The sequence below is a fragment of the Leopardus geoffroyi genome, chromosome D3 (genome assembly GCF_018350155.1).
Source record: "Leopardus geoffroyi isolate Oge1 chromosome D3, O.geoffroyi_Oge1_pat1.0, whole genome shotgun sequence".
NCBI lineage: Eukaryota > Metazoa > Chordata > Mammalia > Carnivora > Felidae > Leopardus > Leopardus geoffroyi.
In genome coordinates, this window is record NC_059339.1 from 40,897,641 (window position 1) to 40,918,572 (window position 20,932).

General features: G+C 49.5%; 1 protein-coding gene across 1 annotated transcript in view; it reads right to left on the bottom strand.

Annotated features, from left to right (window-relative positions):
* EMILIN2 (elastin microfibril interfacer 2) overlaps positions 1–20,932 on the bottom strand; it is a 52,920-nt gene that overhangs the window by 1,779 nt on the left and 30,209 nt on the right. The window contains exons 4-7 of the mRNA XM_045458786.1: positions 16,973–18,901; positions 3,125–3,538; positions 2,496–2,528; positions 1,809–1,937 (exon numbers count right to left, since the gene is read on the bottom strand). Coding sequence (XP_045314742.1) covers positions 1,809–1,937; positions 2,496–2,528; positions 3,125–3,538; positions 16,973–18,901 — 2,505 coding nt within the window. The remainder of the gene's footprint in view (positions 1–1,808; positions 1,938–2,495; positions 2,529–3,124; positions 3,539–16,972; positions 18,902–20,932) is intronic.

The following is a 20,932-nucleotide window of genomic DNA, read 5'->3' on the forward strand; positions in this document are numbered from 1 at the left end:
GCATCCATTTGTGGCCAAAAATAAGCAGGCATTCACTGAGCCAATGGCCCACAGGTTCTGAGCCTGGGGAAGCAGGGGAGGTGGTGGTTGGAGGCAGGGGGATGGCATGAGGAAGGGTACATGGGTTGGTAGATAGACCCATTTGCAAAGCAGCAACTGTAGATGCCCCAAAGCCACAAGGGTCAGAGCCTACACCAAATGTTGGTGGGAGCAGCCACTTCCCATGGGCTGTGGGGAGGGCTAGGCATGGACCCCGACCACAGGCCAAGAGTGACAGAATGGAGGGCCCAGGAGCCGAGAAGGACTCTCGTGGACTGCCCTGAAAAATGGTCAGAAACTGCCAGGCCCTGCTGCTCCCTTCCCCAGCTTTTAATGACAAGTAATATAAAGCTCCACAAGTCTTCCTGAGGCACCAGAACGCACAGCCTCCTACGCCGCTTAGAGACTGCCTGTGGGGAGGCCTCACTCGGGGTCACCCAGAATGTGAAAGAAATGTCAGTCACCATCTCTGCTTGCAAACGTCACCTGACCCGTCAGGGTGGACAAGCTGTCCCCACCACCCAGGCAGCATGGGGTGAGGGCCCCAGGGGGAACCTGAGCTTGTGGAGAAAGTGAAGGTCTCTGAAAGCAAAGGCTCTTCCCACACCCCAGCCTGGAGAACTGTAGAGTCCTGAGCTTGACTCCAGTTGGCCTGGAGGACCCTGAGTTCCTTTCCCAAGTTCCGTAGGTAACTTTTATGCTCACTAAAACCTAAGCCTTGTCCTAGGAACAGTGGGATTTAGCTAGATGGTGGCCAGGCAGGACAAACACGAGAGTGAGGCCTAAAATCTCTGCCTGCCAAGGAACTCTGTTCCATCCGCCTCCTTGTAACCTTCCTGACCTCCTCCTGCCCTCACACCTGTGCATTTCCTCAGGGAGGACTTCTGTGGGCACCGCAGCATGCTGGCACTTGATGTGATCAGAGATGGGCCTCCCCAGCTTTGTGAGCTACTCAGGAAAGGTGACTGGGCCCTCGGCACAATCCCCTGGGTCCTGCTTTACCCTGCCCCAGCCACACCTGGAGCTGTGCTTCCCTCCAGGAAGTGGGGCCCTGACACGCCTTCCCCTTATAGAGGAGAAAAGATGCCCATGTCTGGCCTTTCAGGAAGGAAGGCTCTCACTTCAGTCCCCAGGGACAAAGATGGACAGAAGCCCAGGCACAGGTGTGGCGGGAAGGAGGAAGCCAGGAACCCAGGGTGACCTCCGTTGTCATTGTACTGATAATCTGGGCGACAAGACAGATGCTGCAGGCAGGACCCAGGCCCACAGCTAAAGCAGTTCTATTCCAGAGCAGGAGACCCCGCAACCAGGTCCGGTCCCTTCCGGAAGGAGTGCTGTCACCCTTTTTGGCTCTGTTAATGAGCCACAAGCCACTGAAGGAGGCAGGGCAGGGGTGGCTCTCCCCCATCCTGTCCCAGGGTGTTGGGACAATAGATGCTTAGGAAGAAGACCTCCGCGGGGCTTGGAGGACAGCGGGGAGGGGCCAGGGCGCAATCAGTGGTGGGCAGAGCCTAACAACAGTGCCAAGGACTGGTATGCTGCTCTCATGACTAGAAAAGGTCACTGCACATTCACCCACCCACCCCGCAGCCTGGCAGCTGCAAACTTCTTCACCTAAAACTCCACAAATCAGGGGAGGAGCAACAGGGGCCAACTGGTCCCTCAGGCACCCACAGCTGCTCAGGCACCTCGGGCGTGGCGTCCCCACCCCGCACACAGGACAGAGGGCCCGCTGGCATGTGGAGACCGTGCACCGCCTCAGAACTCACCAGTGTCGGGGTTGTACACGTCCCCGTCATTTACCAGCACTTTGTTAAAGAGGACGACACCCCCATCGCTGGGGAAAGGCTTCTGGGTGAGCCCCGCAGAGAAAGACACCAGAGAAGGCGCTGGAGTCCCTGGAGCAGAGAGGACATGAAGTATTCACAGGGGTCAGGTTGCGCCAGTCTGGAGAGGCAGCCTCAAGGTGCTGTTTGGCCTTAAGGTGGCAAAGCACTGTGGGACACAGGGCCAGGCTGGTCCTCGTCGGTTCGGGGGTGGGGACGGTGAGCAGCAGGACAAGCACTGTCTGGGAGTGGACATGTGAGACCGTGTGACACTGTGTGTGAGTGTCGGGGGCTTGAGGCAGGCAGGGAGTGGGGAACAGGAAGCTAGGCACAGCCACACCAGGCAGAGACCCAGCCAGTGAGCCTCACCGCCAACTCCATGGGCTGGGAAGATGTATGAGGGAAAAGTCCTAGTCTCAGGCATCACTCAGACCCTCTCTGAGGAGCAAATCTTGGCGGGGGCCTGAGTCCCGTCAGCAGAGGTCTGTCCCTCGGCTGGTGGGCACAAAAGAGCTGGGCCGGGCCTCCACCCACGCTAATAGCTCAGAGGGAGGAGGCTGGACACGCAGAGGAGGGGCAGAGGCCACCGAGGAGAACCAGCCTCCCACCAAGGTCTCCCAGCAGACATACCTGGGGAGGCCACAGGAGGTGAGCTGGGGTATCCTGAAAAACAAAATGGGAGTGGAACATCAAACAGGAGCCCCTCTGTTTCTCCCGGCTCCTCCCACTGTTCTCCTTTAGACCTAGAGCAAGAGCGCCCCTCCCAAGCTGCCCTCCCAGAAACAGGCACAGCTGTACCCCCACTGTGCCTACTTCCTCACTAGCCCCCTCTCACAGAGCAGAGAAGGTCCATCAGGGCAAGCTGGCTGGGGGGATCCGAGAAGAAAGTGAGGCTGGATGAGTGTTTGATGGATGCATGGGAGGGGGTGGAAGCATGGATGGACAGGCAAATGCACAGCCCCAAGGAGTATAAACATCCCTAATGCGTATCCTCCTGGGAAAGGCATGTTTGTGGGGGGAGCCCTGTGATCTCTGCAGCTTGGGGTGGCTGAGCAGGAACAAAGGAAGAGAACGGCTGAGGGCAAAGGTGTCTCCTTGTGTTCCCAGCATTGACCCTGCCTGCCTGGCAGCCGTGGTGCTTCAGGGATTTTGGAACTCGCACCCGGAAAGACCCTGCAGCAGACCCCCTAAGGTTCAGGCTACCCCTCCATCTAGTGTCACCCCCGCCACTTGGAGGTGTCCAGCCGCAGGGCCCTTACCTGGTGCTCCCGCAAAGCCCTCGGCGCTGGGGATGGGTCCCTGCCCCGTCTGGCCATCCACTCCTTGGGGCAGGCCCCGCCCTGACACGCCCATCCTCCCTGGAGGCCCGGCCTCTCCAGTCTCCATAATGACCCCAGTGGAGCCAGGCAGGAAGGGCAGCCCCGTCCAGCGTGGCCATGCTGGTGGGGGCAGTGGCTGCAGGGGTCTCTTGGGTAGGACAGGCTGCTGGCCTGTGGGCAGACGTTTTCCAGGCTCCTCAGGAAGCGGGGAAGCACTTGGCCTCGGCAGAGGGGTTGGCTTGGGATGAGAGGCCTCCGTGGGGGCCTCCACTGGCCCTGGGTGGGAGGGCCTTCCAGGCACCTGTGGGGCCTTCCCTCGCGGTGGGGGCTGCGGTGCTTCTGAGGGCTCCTCCGCTGGGCATTTGGAAAATGGAGAGAAATATGCAGGATTAAAAACCTCAGACTTGACTGCTCAGCCACAGGCGCCTCTGTGAGACTCGATGGGCTGGGCCCCCTGTGAAGATGTGGGCTTGGTGGCTGTCCCCAAAGCATCAAGAGTCACGGGCACTGCCTTGGGCCAGCACAGAGCAGCCACCACAGTGTGGGGGCAGCATGCCTCACGGCTTCAGAAGGGGGCCACAGGTCAAGCTGCCCTTGGGTCACCCAGGAGCTGATAAGAGCCATGGGGACCCCCTGCCCAGGGGTGGAGTGGGGGGAGATTTTCAGCTTTCCTTTCTACACAGTAGTCATGCTCTCCAAAACAGCACCATTCTTGGCCCCAGCACCAAAACTTCTGATTTCACCACATGATGATACCCTGGATATATCACAAATTACTGAAAGGGACCTGCTGAGCCCAACCAACAAATGTTCTCCCAAACCAGCTAGTGTTGGGGTCACTGTGGGTGGCTTCACAAGCTGGGAGCCTGCGGAGAGCAGCAGAGGCCACAGTGACCCCAGCTGGTGTTAGGGCGCTTAAGCCACCTCAGCAGCAGGCACAGAAACACCCCGCACCTCTTGCCACAGCCTTATCACCAACTAAGGGGATTTCCACGGGAGGAAGTTTCTGATTCACATTTCCCTGCCCTCATGGGAGGGCACTGTGACACAGCCAGGAAGCGGCTGCCCCCTCCTCCTATGAATACATTCCTGGAACCAGCCTTCCATGAAGGCTTCCTGAGGGCCCACCGAACTCTTCAGTCTGTGTGGTACCTGCAGTGTGCCCAGGTTCCAAAGCTATACAGTTAATGTCCAGGCAAAATCAGTGATTGCATTTTGACCCACTGTCTAGTTTTGAAACTCGCTAAGGTAACTACAGTAATCAAACACATGCTCCCCTCCCCTTCCGCCACAGAGCCAGGTTGCTCACCCACCTCTGGCCCCCAAGGGAGGCTATTTCTCAAACAGCCTCTCCTGACCAGTGCTCCATGAGAGACTTCAGCCCTACTGAGAATGATTCACCACTTCCTCAGTCGTCCCAAAGATAATACAGAGCTAACACCTAGATGCAGAGAAGAGAATTCATGTGGTTCCGTGGAATAGCATCAGGCCGTAATTCTCTTCAGAACCACCACTGAGAAGGGCTGGGTTAGACAGAAACTGAGGCAGGTGGACTAAAGACATGTGGACACCAGCCACAGTGGAGGACAGGAGTATGAGAACATGGAAACGCGAAGTCTACACATTGAATCAAGAAGCTCCTAGCCCCCTTTTCCTGCTCACACCCAGGACACCTACTTATTTATAGCTTAGGTTGGGGATAGGGAGAATCTTCAAAATGACCCTGTAAGAAACCCACCAGCATAAAATCTTATCCAGTGCCTCACCTTTAAATGTGAACCATAGTCAAGATCACTTGATGTACAGAAAACCTCTGATAAGAAAGACCAAAACAAGCCAACCAACGTACCAATGAAAAGGAACTCTGAGGAAACACACAATGCAAGAAAATAAAGAGGTAAAACCCTCAAACAGAAGACACGGTCCAAGATGCAAGAATACATTGGTATAAGAAAGGCATAATCAGAGGCACCCGTGTGTCTCAGTTGAGCATCGGGCTCTCTGCTGTCAGTGCAGAACCTGCTTTGGATCCTCTGTCTCCCTTTCTTCCCCTCCCCCATTCACATGTGTGCCCACATGTTCTCTCTCTCAAAACATTTTTTAAAAGGACATAATCAGAGAATAAGGATGAGCCTTTGCTGATAAAAATATTCTTACCAAAGATAAGCAAATACAATGAAAGAGTTGGTAGATAAAAGCAAGGAAATCTTTCAGAAGGTAGGACAGGAAGACATGGGGCACCTGGATGGCTCAGTCAGTTAAGCGGTCAACTCTTGGTTTCAGCTCAGGTCATGACCTCACAGCTTTGGGGGTTTAAGCCCTGAGTGCAGAGCCTGCTTGGGATTCTCTCTCTTGCTCTCTCTCTCTCTCTCCCCCACTTGCACTGTCTCAAAGAAAGAAAGGGATGGAGACAGGGACAGAGAGGAAGGAAGGAGAAAATGAGAAAGAAAGAACTTAAAAAAAAAAAGGTAGGACAAGACAAAAAGATGGTCATCAGGAAGGAAACAATAAGAAATCTTTCCTGAAAAAAAAATCAGAAAAACTGGGACATAGGATGATGAGGGGGTAAGGCAAGAATTATCAAATTCTCACACATACACACCATTTTATTTCAGCAAAATTATTGAATAGAAGACCTAAACCAAGATCTAGTCCGAGCACTGAGGAAAAGGGGAGATCCTACAAGCTTTCAGGGAAAAAAAATTAAAGTGTGACATCATATCCAAAAGGCATCTTCAGGTTTGTCAACAACAGTACTAGAAACTAGAAGACAAAAGAACAAGGTCTTCAAATTTTGAGGGAGAAATTGTTAACCTTGAATTCTATACCCAACCAAAATGTCAATTATGATTCAAGAATAGGTATTTTCAGACATGCAATATTAAAAAAAACAAAAACAAATAAACGATCAGCCCCCCCCGCCCCCCACCTTTTAAGTCTATTTATTTTGAGAGAGTAAAAGTAAGCAGGGGCAGAGAGAGAGGGAGGGAGAGAATCCCAAGCAGGCTCTGTGCTGACAGCACAGAGCCCGATATGGGGCTCAAACTCACAAACCGCTAGATCATGACCTGAGCCAAAACCAAGAGTCAGATGCTTAACTGACTGAACCACCCAGGCACCCCTCAGGCCCCTTTTCTTAAAAAGCTTAGAAAACATACTCCACTGAAACAAGTAAACCATACAAAAAAGAAACATTAAAAAAAAAAAAAAAAGTTCAAGACAGGAGAGAGGTTCAAGAAATTTCTAGGATGGTAGTGAAAGACGTTTCAAATTGAAGTCCTTTAGCAAGTCCAGAGAATAAACAGTCCAGATTGGAGCAAAAAGAGAACTCCAGAAGGGAGCTCATGAATTCAAAAAACAAAAAATGATCTGATACTTTTTATGGTATAGAAAATTATATTGAGAGGGTATCCTAGGGTAAGAGGAATCCAAAATAGATACATAAAATCTAGCAAATAATACACTACTATTAATTCAAAGAAAAGCAAAACAAAAAGCAACAATCATATTCAGCTGTACTGAGCTATTTAGCTCATAACAGCATAAATATTGGCGACTGATTGGCTATTGATAACAGCATAAATACTGGCTACTGTGGTAAATTCTAGTGGGAGGTGGGGAGGAGGGGAGGCAGGGGAGATATAAGCAAGCCTAATATATAAACTAATACCTACAGCTGCTACATGATATATATAATGACTAAATACTACATATATAATATCTGTAGAGAGAAATCTAAAAGTAATTAATGAATTTAGAAACCTAGAGGTAAATATCAGGGGAAAACAGCCAAAAGAATTGCACGTGGCTGCCTCTGGGGAGCTAGAAGTGCCAGGGACGGGGGGAGCCAGGGCCTGGTTTTATTATAAATCTCTCTGTACTATTTTATATTTTATAAAACGTACTTGCAGAAGACCCTCCCTGAGCTGCCTGCACTCTGGGTGGGTCCTCCCTTCCCTCCTCCTCACAGGGAGCCCCTGGCTCAGAGCCCTTCCTCCCAGCCGGCCTGTCTTCCCTCTGGGGGCTGCCCCATCCACTCCCTCAGGCCTCTTTCCTTGCCCCCACGGCTCCTGCCCTTTAGTCCAAGTGTATGGGTCTCCATCCAAAATTTAAAAGTAAACACGTCCCCTCCGTCCTCAATGGACTGCAGTCGGCAAAGTACAAGCCCCTCACACTGGTCCTTATTTTCTTACCTGTTCCTACCACACCCTCCAAACCACCGCTCTTCCTCTGAAAGCCACCGCTGTTCTCCCGGACCCCCCCACCCAGGCGCTGTCATATTCATTCACTCTCCCTCCCTCCCTCTCTCACTCCTCAAAAATCTGCAATCGTCTCCCAATGCTTATAAAATCCAATCGAATCTCCTCTGACATCCTGAGTCCCCGCCACCTGCTCCACCTCCTCCTGCACCCTCAGTGTCCTCACTGGTGCCCAGCCCTCCTCTGAGCTTCCCTGGCCACACGCCTTTGCTTTCAGTGTTTACGGTGCATAAAACAGCCTCTTCCAGCACCCTGACTTCAGTCCCGGTTCAGAGACCACCTGCTCAGGGAAGCCATCGTGGATTAGCCCAATAGAGCTTGAATAATCCTGCCTCTGAACCTTGAGGCCCTTTGAGCCTCGGAGGGCTCTTTCAATTTTTTACTATTGTTCCTGTCATGCTGGATGATGAGCAGTTGAGGACACATTTTAATGATCTTTTGTCCCCAGGGTTTGGCATAGGGCCTGGTACACGACATTGCCGACATTTAAGGGTGTGGTGAATGAATGAAAGCTGGAAGGAGGGCAGGCATCATGGGCCACACGTTACCAGCCATTACCTTAGGCATCCTAATTCTGCCAAAAAATCATTGTCATTCTGGGGCCAAATAGGCTAATGCTGGTACACAGAGATGGTGAAGGTTCTTTTATGTTCATCACTCCCTCAACACTCAGGTTTATCACACACACTGGAAGGCAGAAGGAAAAGAATGAACAAATATTTCCCTTGGGCCAAATATCCCCACCCCCCACCCCCCCAATCTCCATGGCGAGCACACCCATGCCTGGCTGGGGGCAACTGACTGCTCCGAGACAACCTGTCACCTCACGGCAATGCTGCCCTGGGTGCAGTCATTTCCCCCAGCCCCTGCTCCCCCATCTCATGCCAGGTGTTTCCAATGTATACGCATTTGTTACAAAGCTGTAACACAGACTGGACAGCATTTTGCTCATTCTGGAAAGATCACTCCTGGCAGCGGATGGCTTTCTGAACTCAACATGTGTTTCCAATTCAGAGAATGACCATTTGAACCGCGTTCTCCCGGGGAGCCCAGAGTTGCTGCCCTTGTGGTTAAGGCGTGAGGCTCACGCAGGAAGGGAAGGCGCGGCCCCACGGGTGCTGCCTCGGGTCCGGGAACTTGCCCCAGGCTCCAGTCCTGATGCGCCCGTGTGGCCTCAGGCAGGGCCACAGCCTTCCCCCCCGAAGACGGAGGGGGACCCGGGGAGGGAAGGCCGCTGCTTCTCCTCTAGAGTCCATCTTACTAAAAGCCAATTTCGACTTCACTGCAACAAAGACCTGCTGAAGAAAATCTGCCGTAATCCTCAAGCTGCTAAGAACGTGTGTCTGGCTCCCCTGACAGGCTGTCTCTGCCTCCTGTCAGGGAGGCCTGAAGGGAGGCGGGCGGCCACGAGAAAGTAAACTGCAAGCATGAGGGCCCTTAGGTGTGCCTGGCAGCGTGGTGGGGTCTTGTTACACTGCCAGAGGCCGGGGGACAGACGGTGACCCCGGGTGTCAGAGGCTGTGCCCGGGACCCCGGCCGTACAAAAACCACTGACCCCTCCTACCTCATCCACCCCGTCCATTAAACGGGCAGGTCCACGGCGCCCTCTCGTCAACCAGGCAGAACTGGGTGCCAGCGAGACGGAGCGAGGGCGCGGGTGCTCATCCCTAACGGGGACACACGGCGCAGGCGCGAAGTCCGGCTGAGGGGGCATCCGATCTCCCAGGAAGCCGGGGTGCACCTGCAGGCCACAGCCGGCAACAACGCGAGCTCCTTCCCGGAGGCCATCAAGACATGGGATTTCTACAAAAATCCTTCCAAACGCCGACATGCGTCCGGCAAAGCCGGTAGACCGCCACACTGCGCGCCCATGAGAATGGGGCTGCCTGGAGGAAGCGGCTGCTCCTGCTCCCCGCAGAAAGACTGAGGTGCAAGGGCAAGGGCTGCAGAGGGGAGGGGGAAGGCCGTGGAGGGCCACAGGTGTGCTCTGGGCTGAGGAGTCAACCTACAGAAAACCGGACCTGTTCTCACGACACCTGAAGGGAAACCAGGTCTTCGCGGGAATGATTCTACTCGGAGCAAATGGTGACCCGGAAGCTGTTGTGGTTTGGGCTGGAAGGAAAGAAGGCCTCAGCGCCTATGAGGAGGGCTGTGTTGCTTACACCACAGAGGGGACAATGAGTCCCCACGTGACCACGCGAGCAGCCCCGGAATCGGGCTAAACAGCGAAAACGGCTCTGCATTTCTGAAAAGTACAACCTAGAGAACACGGAGATACCGACAGCGGTACAAATACATCTGAAGTGGGAAGGAATCTGCAATCACAGAATCTCAGGGTTGGGTGGGCAGGGGTTCTCACCTAGCTGAGCCTCAGCATCGCTTGGGAATTTTTTTGTTGTAGAATTTCACAACCTGATCCTAAAATCTCTGCGGAGCCACACAGGGTCTACACTCCCAGGTTTTAAGACCTACTGCAAAGCTGCATACTCAAGACTAGAGCATGTCTCAACAACTACAACAGACTCCCCAGGTGAACTAGCATAAACGCTGTCCCCAGGTGAACTAGCATAAACGCGGTGTCCAAGTCATGGCTTTCCTTCTCTCTCCTCTTCTTTCCTCCTTGTTTCTCCCCTTCTTTTGGGCACAGTTCTCCCTGGGTGGTTATATCCTGCTGCCTTTGAGGTGGCCTTCCTTCTTCTTCTGGGACCAGAGCTGGGGGGGGGGGGGGTTGTTTTGTTTTAATAACAAATTTAATTGCAAGTTCCTGGGTCTCACCTCATCCCTGTTGAGCAGGAATCTCCTGAGTGAGCCCAGGAGTTCTTATTTTTCTAAAGCTCCCAGAGGATTTTTGCATGCAGCTATTGGGACACCTCAGCCCTGAGAATACCATGGTTTTAAATTCAATGGTTAAGGGGCGCCTGGGTGGCGCAGTCGGTTGAGTGTCCGACTTCAGCCAGGTCACGATCTCGCGGTCCGTGAGTTCGAGCCCCGCGTCGGGCTCTGGGCTGATGGCTCAGAGCCTGGAGCCTGTTTCCGATTCTGTGTCTCCCTCTCTCTCTCTGCCCCTCCCCTGTTCATGCTCTGTCTCTCTCTGTCCCAAAAATAAATAAACGTTGAAAAAAAAATTAAAAAAAAATAAATAAATTCAATGGTTAAGATGCAGAAAGGCAGCCGCAACTTACCCCCACCAAAGGGCATTACGAACCCCAGATGCCCGCAGGGTGTAAGGGAGCACATTGCAGGGGTCAGGATGGTCTGAGTATATGCAGTTTATTTTAGGCGTTAGATATTTCTAAAACCCTGACTTGGTCCATCATGCCATCTTGGACCTAAACTGGCCCAAACCCAGCCGATTTCAAGTTGAGGGCATGACTGTGGCATCAGGCCACTCTTCCCCTGGTCAGGTTTTATGGTTAAATATTTAGAAAATCCATGCTTTTTCATTTTTGTAGCATAGCTTGAATTAAGCAACTTGATAAAGATGGGATTCCTAAATCTCTAACACAACTAAATGAAATGTTGTGCTTAGTATAATTCAAGTTATAAGAGAAACAGCCCTCAGACTTGAGCAGAAGGGGGGGGGGGGTGCGGATTTGAAAAAGGAAGTGATACTCCTGTCACTAGAGTCTGTTGAAACATCATGGCATCTAGGCGGGCATGTCCCTTCTTGGAACAGTGACGTAGGGAAAGAGAGCTTCCCTGATGCACAGAAATATTCCTCTGCCCATCATCTCCACCCAGCGGGAGCCCCAGGTGTTTCAACACCAGGAAGTCCCCTCTTTCCTACTGTAAGCAGAAATGCTGGAGTCCAGCCAGGGCTCAGCGTCTGTGTCACACAAGAAGGCTGGGATGTGCCGGCTGTCAGAGAGGGCAGCCAGCCACAGCCTTGCTGACAACGCTCGTTACAGGCCAGGGCAGTCCTCAGGCCCAGGCAGGAAAAGACACCTTTCACTCATGCAGGGAGCAGACCCTGGAGCTGCCCGCCACAGAGGAACTCCTGCCCCACAAGATGCTGACCAAGGGAAATGGAGGGGGTGCTGGCCAGAAGCACAGTGCCCCACCCACGCCTGACAATGGGAGTGAGCGTGCCCAGGCAGACAGCCAAACCGTTATGGCGACATCAGACAGAAGGACAAAGGACTTAAGAACCACCTTGTCATTTGGAACCTAACTTATCCCCAAGTGCTGAGCTCTCTTTTTTTTTTAATGTTTATTTTTTAGAGAGAGAGAGTGAGTGTGAGTGGGAGAGGGGCAGAGAAAGGGGGACAGAGGATCTGAAGCAGGCTCTGTACTGACAGCAGAGAGCTTGGTGTATTGCTCGAACTCACGAACCGTGAGATCATGACCTGAGCCGAAGTTGGACGCTTAACTGACTGAACTGCCCAAGTACCCCAGTGCTGAGCCTCTTGTCAACAAAAGTATTTGAATGTGAATCCTGAATGCCAGGGAGGGGAGATTTCTAGGCTTTTTACACTTTCTACCTGCTCCCCAATTTAAAGAAAAAGAAAGGGAAAGTGAGAAAACCCCCACTGGCTATCTAGAGCATTCCACAGAGCAGCCAGGAGCCGGACACCCAGGGGTCTCCTTCCATGTCTGCTATGTGGACAGGCTGCTCTGATTCCTTTGAGGCTGGATGCCTGGGGGTTTGTAGGGAGAAAAAGGGAGAAAAGTGCAGCCATGAGCAGATTAAACATTATAGGGGTCAGAGGATTAAAATAATAGGTAATACTGATTGAATAAATACGAGGGGCCAGGCACTATTTAATACTCCACTCTTTATGAGTATTAATCCTCTTTAAACAAACTTTTTGAGATCAGCGTCATTATTATTTCCAAGAAACAGATGCAGAAAGTGAGGTAATTAGGTAGATAAATAACTTGCCTAAAGTCCCAGAGAAAGCATGGAAGTAGCTAGGATGGCAAAGCTGAGAAATAATAAGCACTTCCTGGCTCAAAATCCTCTGATCAACATTGGAAAAAAAGAGGCGGGGGGGGGGGGGGGGGCGGGGTGCCTGGGTGGCTCAGTCGGTTAAGCGACCAACTTCGGCTCAGGTCATAATCCTGAGGTTCTTGAGTTCAAGCCCTGCCTCCAGCTCTGTGCTGACAGCTCTAGCCAGTTTCAGATTCTGTGTCTCCCTCTCTCTCTGCCCCTCCCCCGCTTGCACTCTGTGTGTCTCTCTCTCTCTCAAAAATAAACATTAAAAAAAAAATTAAAATCCTCTGATTGTTTCTCATCATACTTAAAATTCAAATCCTTTACCATAGCCTATAAAATCCTACATGACCTGGTTCCTTCCTGACTTCAATGCCCAGGACTTCCCACCCTCCCCTTGTTCATATACATTCTGCGTTTTTCAAACAGGACAAACTCATTACTGCCTCAGGGACTTTGAACATGCTGTTCCCACTGCTTGGACCACTTCCCACAGATCTCTGCAAAGCCCTGCAACGATGTCACCTCCACTGAGCAACCTTCCCTGACCACTCACCTAAAATATACCGCTGTCTCCTGTTCTCCATGAACTTGCTCTGTTGTGTCTTTCCTCACAAACTGATCACTAGCCGAAATCAGATCAGCATTTAGCTTGGCTGTGCATTGTCTGTCGTCCCGCTAGAGTGACATTCACGAGGGCCGGCACTGCAGCACTAGCACACGGCTCAGTTGAAAGCATATGAATGAATGGGTGGGATGGAGGGGGGCTGGGAGATAGGCATCACACCCACTTTACTGAACTGAAGGTGAGAAGGTGAGTGAAGGTTCTTCACCTTTTGGACGTTAGGCACCTCTCTGAGACCTAGATGAAAGCCATGGACCTTTTATCCAAAAAAAAAAAAAAAAAAAAAAAAAAGCCAACATTTGCAAATAGTTTCAAGAGTCCCTTTTAAAACCCAGGGAAGAACATTTTCAATAATGGGAGGGAGACAAAATACTCAAGGGATCTACTTGAGCATCAGCTGAAGCCCCTTCTGCTCCCACACTAGCTGTCTCCTGGATAATTCAGGCCCCCTTAGGGATGTTTCCAAAGAAAAGAACAGCATCTGAGAACTGGGTGGTGCACTGAGGAGAAACACCAGAGTTTGCAGCCCCGGGCCATCAATCTGGTCACTGGTCCAAACCTACGTTATGCATCCTCTTCCCTGGGCCTTTTTTCACCAAGGGAGATATGATAACTGTCATTAATATTCCTTTCCTCCCAACACATAGAAACCACATCCCCCTTCCAGAGCTGACTTGCTTTGACCAAGAGAATGTGGCAGAAGGAATGCCATGGCAGCTCAGCGCCCAGCCTGGAAGGGGCTAGCGGTTTCCAGTTTCCTTTATGAGCCAGTCACCATGTAGTAAGTCTGACTAACCTGAGACCACAATGCTGTGAAGAAGTCCAAGTCAGCCACATGGAGGGAGAGAAAGACAGAGAATGGCCGCATGGAGGAGGCCTGAGGGGCCAGACATGTGACGAAAGCCTTCCTGACCTTCCAGCCCAGCCAGGCCCAACTGCCAGCTGATTACAGCTGAGTGACTCAGGCTGATGCCAAATGGAGCAAAAGAACCACCACGCCAAGCTAAGCCAAGCCCTGATGAGCTCCTGATGCACAGAATAGTGGAAAATAATACATCTTTGTTGTTTTAAGCCACCAAGATTTGGGGCAGGTTGTTACATGACAATAGATAACGGCCCATTCATACCAACCCTCCTGCTTTTCTGGGCCCATACCCAACCCTCAATTATTAGCTCCAGTAACACCTCCTTCCAGAAGTTTCTCTTCTCACTCCACCTCTCTCTTCACTCCTCCAGCCTCTAAACTCTCAATTTCCTCAACCCCGAAGGCTTAGCTCAGGGGCTCTCTCCTCCAAGGAGCCCTCCCTGACTTCCACAGTGGCCATAAGCGCTTCTCCACACACCCAGTATGCCTGTGCACACCCCATGCCCATGACCATCCCTTTGTCAGCTTGTTTGTCCCCAGACTGTTATTGTCACATGCATTGTCATCCACATAGTCCACACACATAGCTCATTAACTACCACATAATAGGGGCTAAGTAAGACCTTATGAACTGAAAGAACAAACCCCTACACCACTCGCTGGACATTTACATACTATTGCATTCATTCCCTCTGCAGACCTGTGTCTCTTTACCACTGTGATTGAAAATGCCTTGAGGGGCGCCTGGGTGGCGCAGTCGGTTAAGCGTCCGACTTCAGCCAGGTCACGATCTCGCGGTCCGTGAGTTTGAGCCCCGCGTCGGGCTCTGGGCTGATGGCTCAGAGCCTGGAGCCTGTTTCCGATTCTGTGTCTCCCTCTCTCTCTGCCCCTCCCCCGTTCATGCTCTGTCTCTCTCTGTCCCAAAAATAAATAAATGTTGAAAAAAAAAAAAATTAAAAAAAAAAAAAAAGAAAATGCCTTGAGGTTAGGGATCATGCTACTCATCTCCATGCCTCTCACAGAGCCTTGCACACAGCAGGTGCTCAGTAAATGCTCTGTTGACTTTTAACTGGTCAATGTATGGCTTTCACTGTGACCTTAACTCCAGATTCCCCCCTAGACCTCTGCTTCTCAGGCTGCAGATCTCCTAGACCTTGACACTGTATAAGGACAGAGAAGGCTCTGCTGGTTTATTTTTGGCTCTTTTCAATCAATGGAATTCTTGAAAGGCCACACATTCTACATTCACAGCAATGAATTCATTCCAAAAGGATAATCTTTTAGAAGCTACATTCTCTTTAAAGACATTCACCTCCAACTCCTACTTCAGCAGACAAAGTGTGAAAGAGTTAACACAGCTTCCCATACTGCCTGGGAGTTGCAAATCAACTGGAAATATCTGATTCAATCTGTTATTATAAAACACAGTCCAGACAGCACTGTCACCACAAGGGACAATCATTCTATGAACACACACAGTGTTGTGACCTTTACTCAACATTCCAGAGATACAGGAGCTGTGTGGGCCTGGGAGGAGGGGAGCCTTATAAACAGTGTGGTGTAGTGGGCCCAGCACTGGGGTGGAGGCCAGCTTCCTGGTCCTGGCTGGCCTGGGTACCTCCTTATCTACAAACTCCTTTTCTCTGAGAACACCCAAAGCATTTTCCCACCTGACTACTTCAGATCCTCCAGCTTCCCGGGGACCTGACCATGACTCTCCCCAGCCAGGCCCGTGCTCAACTGCCCCTCATGTTTCAGCCCTCCGCTCCTTGGGTTTTATGATTCAGCTTGGACATAAAACCCTATAGGCTCACTCCAGGCCATGACATCTCAGCTCAGTGTTGGGGGTCTTTGTCACCTGGAGCTGAGCAAGGTGGAAAAGGTGATAAAAGCCCAAAGGGGAAGAGAGGAGAAAACAGGGAGAGGGCAGGTCAGGAAGTAGGGTCCTTCTGGGCATACAGCTGGCCCTCAACAAGTCCTTTTGGAACCAGTAAGTCTGCATTCAACTCTCGGACACACGAAGGAGATGTGTGCTGGACTGGAAGACAATTCTTGGATGCAGCCCACCCAGGGTTCTCGTTCTGGCCCTGCCACTCCCTAGATGTGTGCCCCTGGGTACACTTCCCCTTGGGAAAGCAGAGGTTGTTGTGGGGCTCTATGACATGGCCTGAGGGAACTAGCCTAGTGCTGGTCCCCAGAAAGTGCTCAATAAGTGTGAACTCACACTTTCCCTCCCTGCTTCCAATTAGAAAAGGCTGTCTCATTATTGAGGCCACCTACATGAAAGAATCCAGGTATAAGAGAAGCTATGTCCTTCACAGATGATGTGCTAAACGCTCAAGAAACAAGGAAATTAACTTTGTTGAATATATTGTTTCATGTTATTAAGGAACCACCCATTCATTCATTCAACAATCATTTGCTCCGTGTCTAGTGTGCAGCAAGCTTTGCCTAAACACAACTGATATGCTTCCTTGTTGTAAGCACTATACAGCTTTAAACAGTTACTGCCCCTAAAATGCTTTTTGTCCATGGTCTTTGGAAAGGAATATGACCGTATTCTATCTGCCATCATCTAGACCTTAGATTTCAGGAGACAGGAGGTGGCCCAAAGATAATGATGACAAAGATTATAATGACACCAGCAAACAAAAAGCACTGCTTATAGAGAAGTGAACAGATAAGCAAATGGGAGTCTCCCTAAGTAGCCAGTGCTCCAAGTTGTTAGGCCAAAAATCTGACCCCACCTCTAAGCTCCCCAACATGACAGTATATATAGAGCCACATCTTGCCCTCTTCCTCTGTGGCAAAGGAGCAGTTTCATTTTCAATTTGTTGTGGACTGATAACTTTTGTAAAATGCACAGATGGTGTGCCTGAATCCTGCAGTGATGTCAAATTGTTTTAAATAAAAGTTTCTAAATACTAACTCTCGATGTTGGTCTTTATCTCGTTGCCACTCAGCACCAGTGATTCACAAACTGGCACCAATCTACGAACCACACTTTGGGTAGCACTGATGTAGTGAACTCCACAGACCATCCAAAATCTAGCATAATGCATGCTGCGAACAAATACAAGAAATGGGATAGTAATGGGCAACTTACTTGCTGATGGCTGAAATTTGATCAGGTCTTGCAAGTCAGTAGAAATCTGGAAAACATGGCTATAGAACTGCTGGACTGAATTCTTCAGGCCAGATATGTCTCTGGAATGTGACCGGAGTGTCCCATTCATCTGCCTGACACAACTCCAGAGGCTGTTGACATGCTTGTTGAGCCCCTCCTTGATCCTCTGAAGACTTCCGGAGATGGAGTCCAGCTTGCTGCAGGCTTTCTCCATATGAGACACCCTGCTCTCAACCACGGACACGTCCCTCTGGACCCCATGTGTGTTCTCCTTACAAGTGTCCAGTTCAGAGAGGACCTGGCTCTGCAGCCGCTGCCACCTCTCCTCCAGGTGGCTGCAGCAATGAGCCATGGGGTCCTGGGGAGACGGGAGGGGCTCCACCGTCCTTTCCTTCTCACCCCCCTTAGAGAAACCCCCCACTGCAGCATTTTTACCTTCTCTACAACTGCTTAGCTCCTTCTGGAGATGATTCACGTCGTCTTCTGTGTGGTTTAGTTGAGAATAAAGAAAACTAAAATCCTGTTGAAGTTTCTGGATGCTACGTTCGGTTTCTTGAAACTTCCTATGCATTGTGTCATTCAGAGATTTCAAAAGGTTCAAACTATCACCCGCTATGTGGTCTTCTCCATTTGGCAAAGTATCTTCTATCCCATGAGGCTCTCCCTGAAAGTTCTGCAGGCAAATATCCTCAACAACTTGAACTTTGCTCTTCAGGTGGTTTAACTCTATCATGACCTGTTTGCTCCCAGCCCCTGACACACCTGGCAGGGCTGAGGCTGGGGGGATGAGTTCTGCATCAGTGCTATTGGCCACGTCCAGGAGAACACTCCCCAGGCGCTCTTCCAGAGACTGGATTTTCTGATCAAGAAGTTGCTTCAAGTCATCTACCTCCCCATTAATGGTCCCCCGAAGGGTTTCTTCAATGTAGAAGCAATGTTCTTCCGCATTCCTTTCTGTCACATTGATCCTCGCATCTAGTTCATTCCATCGTGCATCAAAGTCCACATCTGGCTCTGGAACTACAAGGCGGTCAAATTCATTGTCCAGGCGTGCATTCAGCATTCTGGTGGCTTCAGCAACCCTTTCAATTTTCTGGTCTAACATCTTGATCTGTGGCCCAAAGTCACCATTCTTTTCACTATTACAGCAGTTGGACCGAGCTGAAGGATCTTGTACCCGGTCTCGAAGATCGTTTATTTCTTTTCTCAGGTTTGTTTCCTTCTCTCCTATTAGCTCAATCACTCCCAGGTAGCTGCTCCCATAATCATCACACTGCTGCTGGAGACCAATCAGCTTGTACTCGCATGAGTTCTTCAGGTCGGCCAGCTTTCTGTCCATTCCTTCCATGAGCTCCTCTCTCAGGGCATCAATCTTACTATCAACATAGGCTTGGTAGAGTTCATTGGTCGTCATGGTCACCGTAGGGCCCTGGGCAGCCTCCTGGAGCTGTTTGAGCTGTCCTTCATACCCCTTCACTTTCCCATCCAGCTCTTCCAGCTTGTCACTCTTGGTCTTCAGAGCATCCTTGACCTCGGCCAATTCGGATTTGATGTCCTTCATGCCAGATTCCTTATTGTTGAGGACATCAGGAAGCTGGACAGTTTCTGTGTCTCCACCAATGGCACTGTCAGGCACTGGCTGGGGATGCAGATTACTGAGCCATGATGCCAGCATTTTGCTGGCATCATCCTGAACGGCATGTTTGAGGTTTTCGTTCACTCCAGCAATGGAAGACTGGAGATCAAGAACTGTTCTTGTGAGTCGGAGAACCTTCTCCTCAAGCACCTGGATTTTTTTTTCCTGAAGTTCTTGCGCCCCCTCTTTTGGATCTATGACTTGACTTGGTTCTGTGGCACGAGTTGGTGGCAAAATCTTCTTGGGCTCTGAGACTTGGCTTGGTTCATTATCTGTTACAAGGAAAGAGTTGGACATGACTTAAGTTCTACCTTTTCCCATTTTCTGCAAAGACAATAAACAGGGTACTTAAGGAATGCACTTAAACCTTCACTTATAGATCCCCTCTCACCATAGGCAATTATTGTGGTAGAGAAAAAGACTATGGCCTTTGAGTCAAATAGGCCTCCCTTTGCATTCTGGCTCTGTTGTTTACTGTCTGCCCTGGAGCAAGTTAATTAACTTCTGTGAACAATAATCCCCTCATCTATGAAGCAGAGGTACTATCTTCCCTTTTAGGGTTGTTGAGAGTATATGTAGTACATGGTACATAGTAGGTAGTCCATGGTCTCTTTCACTCTAAAGGGAAATTTTTTTTAAGTTTATTTATTTATTTTTGAGAGAGAGAGAGAGAGAGAGACAGAGAGACAGACAGACAAAGAATCCCAAGCAGGTCCCAAACTATCAGTGCAGACCCCAACACGGGACTCGATCTCACAAACTGTGAGATCATTACCTGAGTCCAAATCAGGGTGTTCAACCAACTGAGCCACCCACACGCCCCTAAAGGGAAATATGCTTAATCTACTTTGTCATATGAACACATCATTCTCACATTAGTGAGCTGCAGCCACACCCCAATGGTTGACTACATACTGTAAAACCACAAGAAGCCACTTTAGTGATATCCACCCATTAGCTGTTGGGTGATATGATATCATATTAAGCAGTCAATTATCCTCCAAGCAACTCCTAAATGTTATTTTACTTTTGTTAGCATCGCTATGCTAACAAAGTCTCATAGACATTGTTTAGCACTGTTATGCAGTTGGGGAAACTAAAAGCTAAAGAGGGATAAAGCAGTGACTCTACTGTCACCTCCTAACAATAAAGCCATGTGGTCATATATACTAAGATTCACTAAACCAAACAATGTAAACATTGACTTTTTGATAATCCTACTCTGAGAAATATACTTCCAAGGAAATAGTCCAAAAGAAATAAAAAAAAGTTAATAAGGATGACTGTGATGAGTCCTAAAATGAAAATAAAGTGATAGATCCAGAGATAGATGAACTAACCAAAAACAAAATTATTGAAACGTGAGGCAGTAGGAACCTGAAAGCAAACCACACCCCTGAACTCACAGTAGGATACAAGGAATACTAGAAAGGGGCTAACATCGACAAGCCTGGAGATGATACAGAGACTATCATAAAGGATGGAAAAAAATCAAACATAACATAGAGATTGCAATGAAATAAAATGCATTAAGGTACAATGAACAAGAGCTAGAAGTAAATGTAGAATGTTGTAGATATTTGACTTTCGTTGTTTTTTCCTCCCCTAAACTTTTGCACACAACCGTAACAACAGCTATTATTCATGAAAATCAGCTTTGTGGTAAAATCAAGACTGGAAGTCAGATGGCCAAACTCTCAAGCAGAGAACTATAAAGAACACCTTATTTTCCACACTGAAAAATGTATTCTACCTCAAGACACCAGGAGGAAAAAACAAGTTGTTGAATCACTTACAAATGAAATGCCTTTCTGAGCAAAGGAAATAAAAGCAAAGGGCAGGAGAAGAGGGAAGAACAGCACGTGAGGAAATGCTTCTTCTACATATTCCTGGTGACTGTGGAAATTGCTACAACTTTTTGGAAGGATAACTTGGCAGTAAGTATCAATTACACTTCTAGAAGTTTATTCAAGTAAATAATCAGAGATGAATCCAAAATGGTAACAGGAAAAAAATGTTTATTCAAATACTATCTATAAAAAACTACCAACAACCTAAGTGACCAACAGTAGGGGACTGTGTTCAAATAATCACACTCTCAAAGCCATTAAGTGATATTGCAAACTATTTAATGAATGGTTGTTCATTATAGATTAAGTGTAAAAATTAGTTCTAAAATTGTATGTTCTTTACAATGATAGTGGATTAAGGATAAGCATTTCCTTTCATTGCCTTCTGAAATCCCACTAAAATGGCAAAACAAAACAAAAAACAGAACCATGTCACATATAAAAATTAGGAAT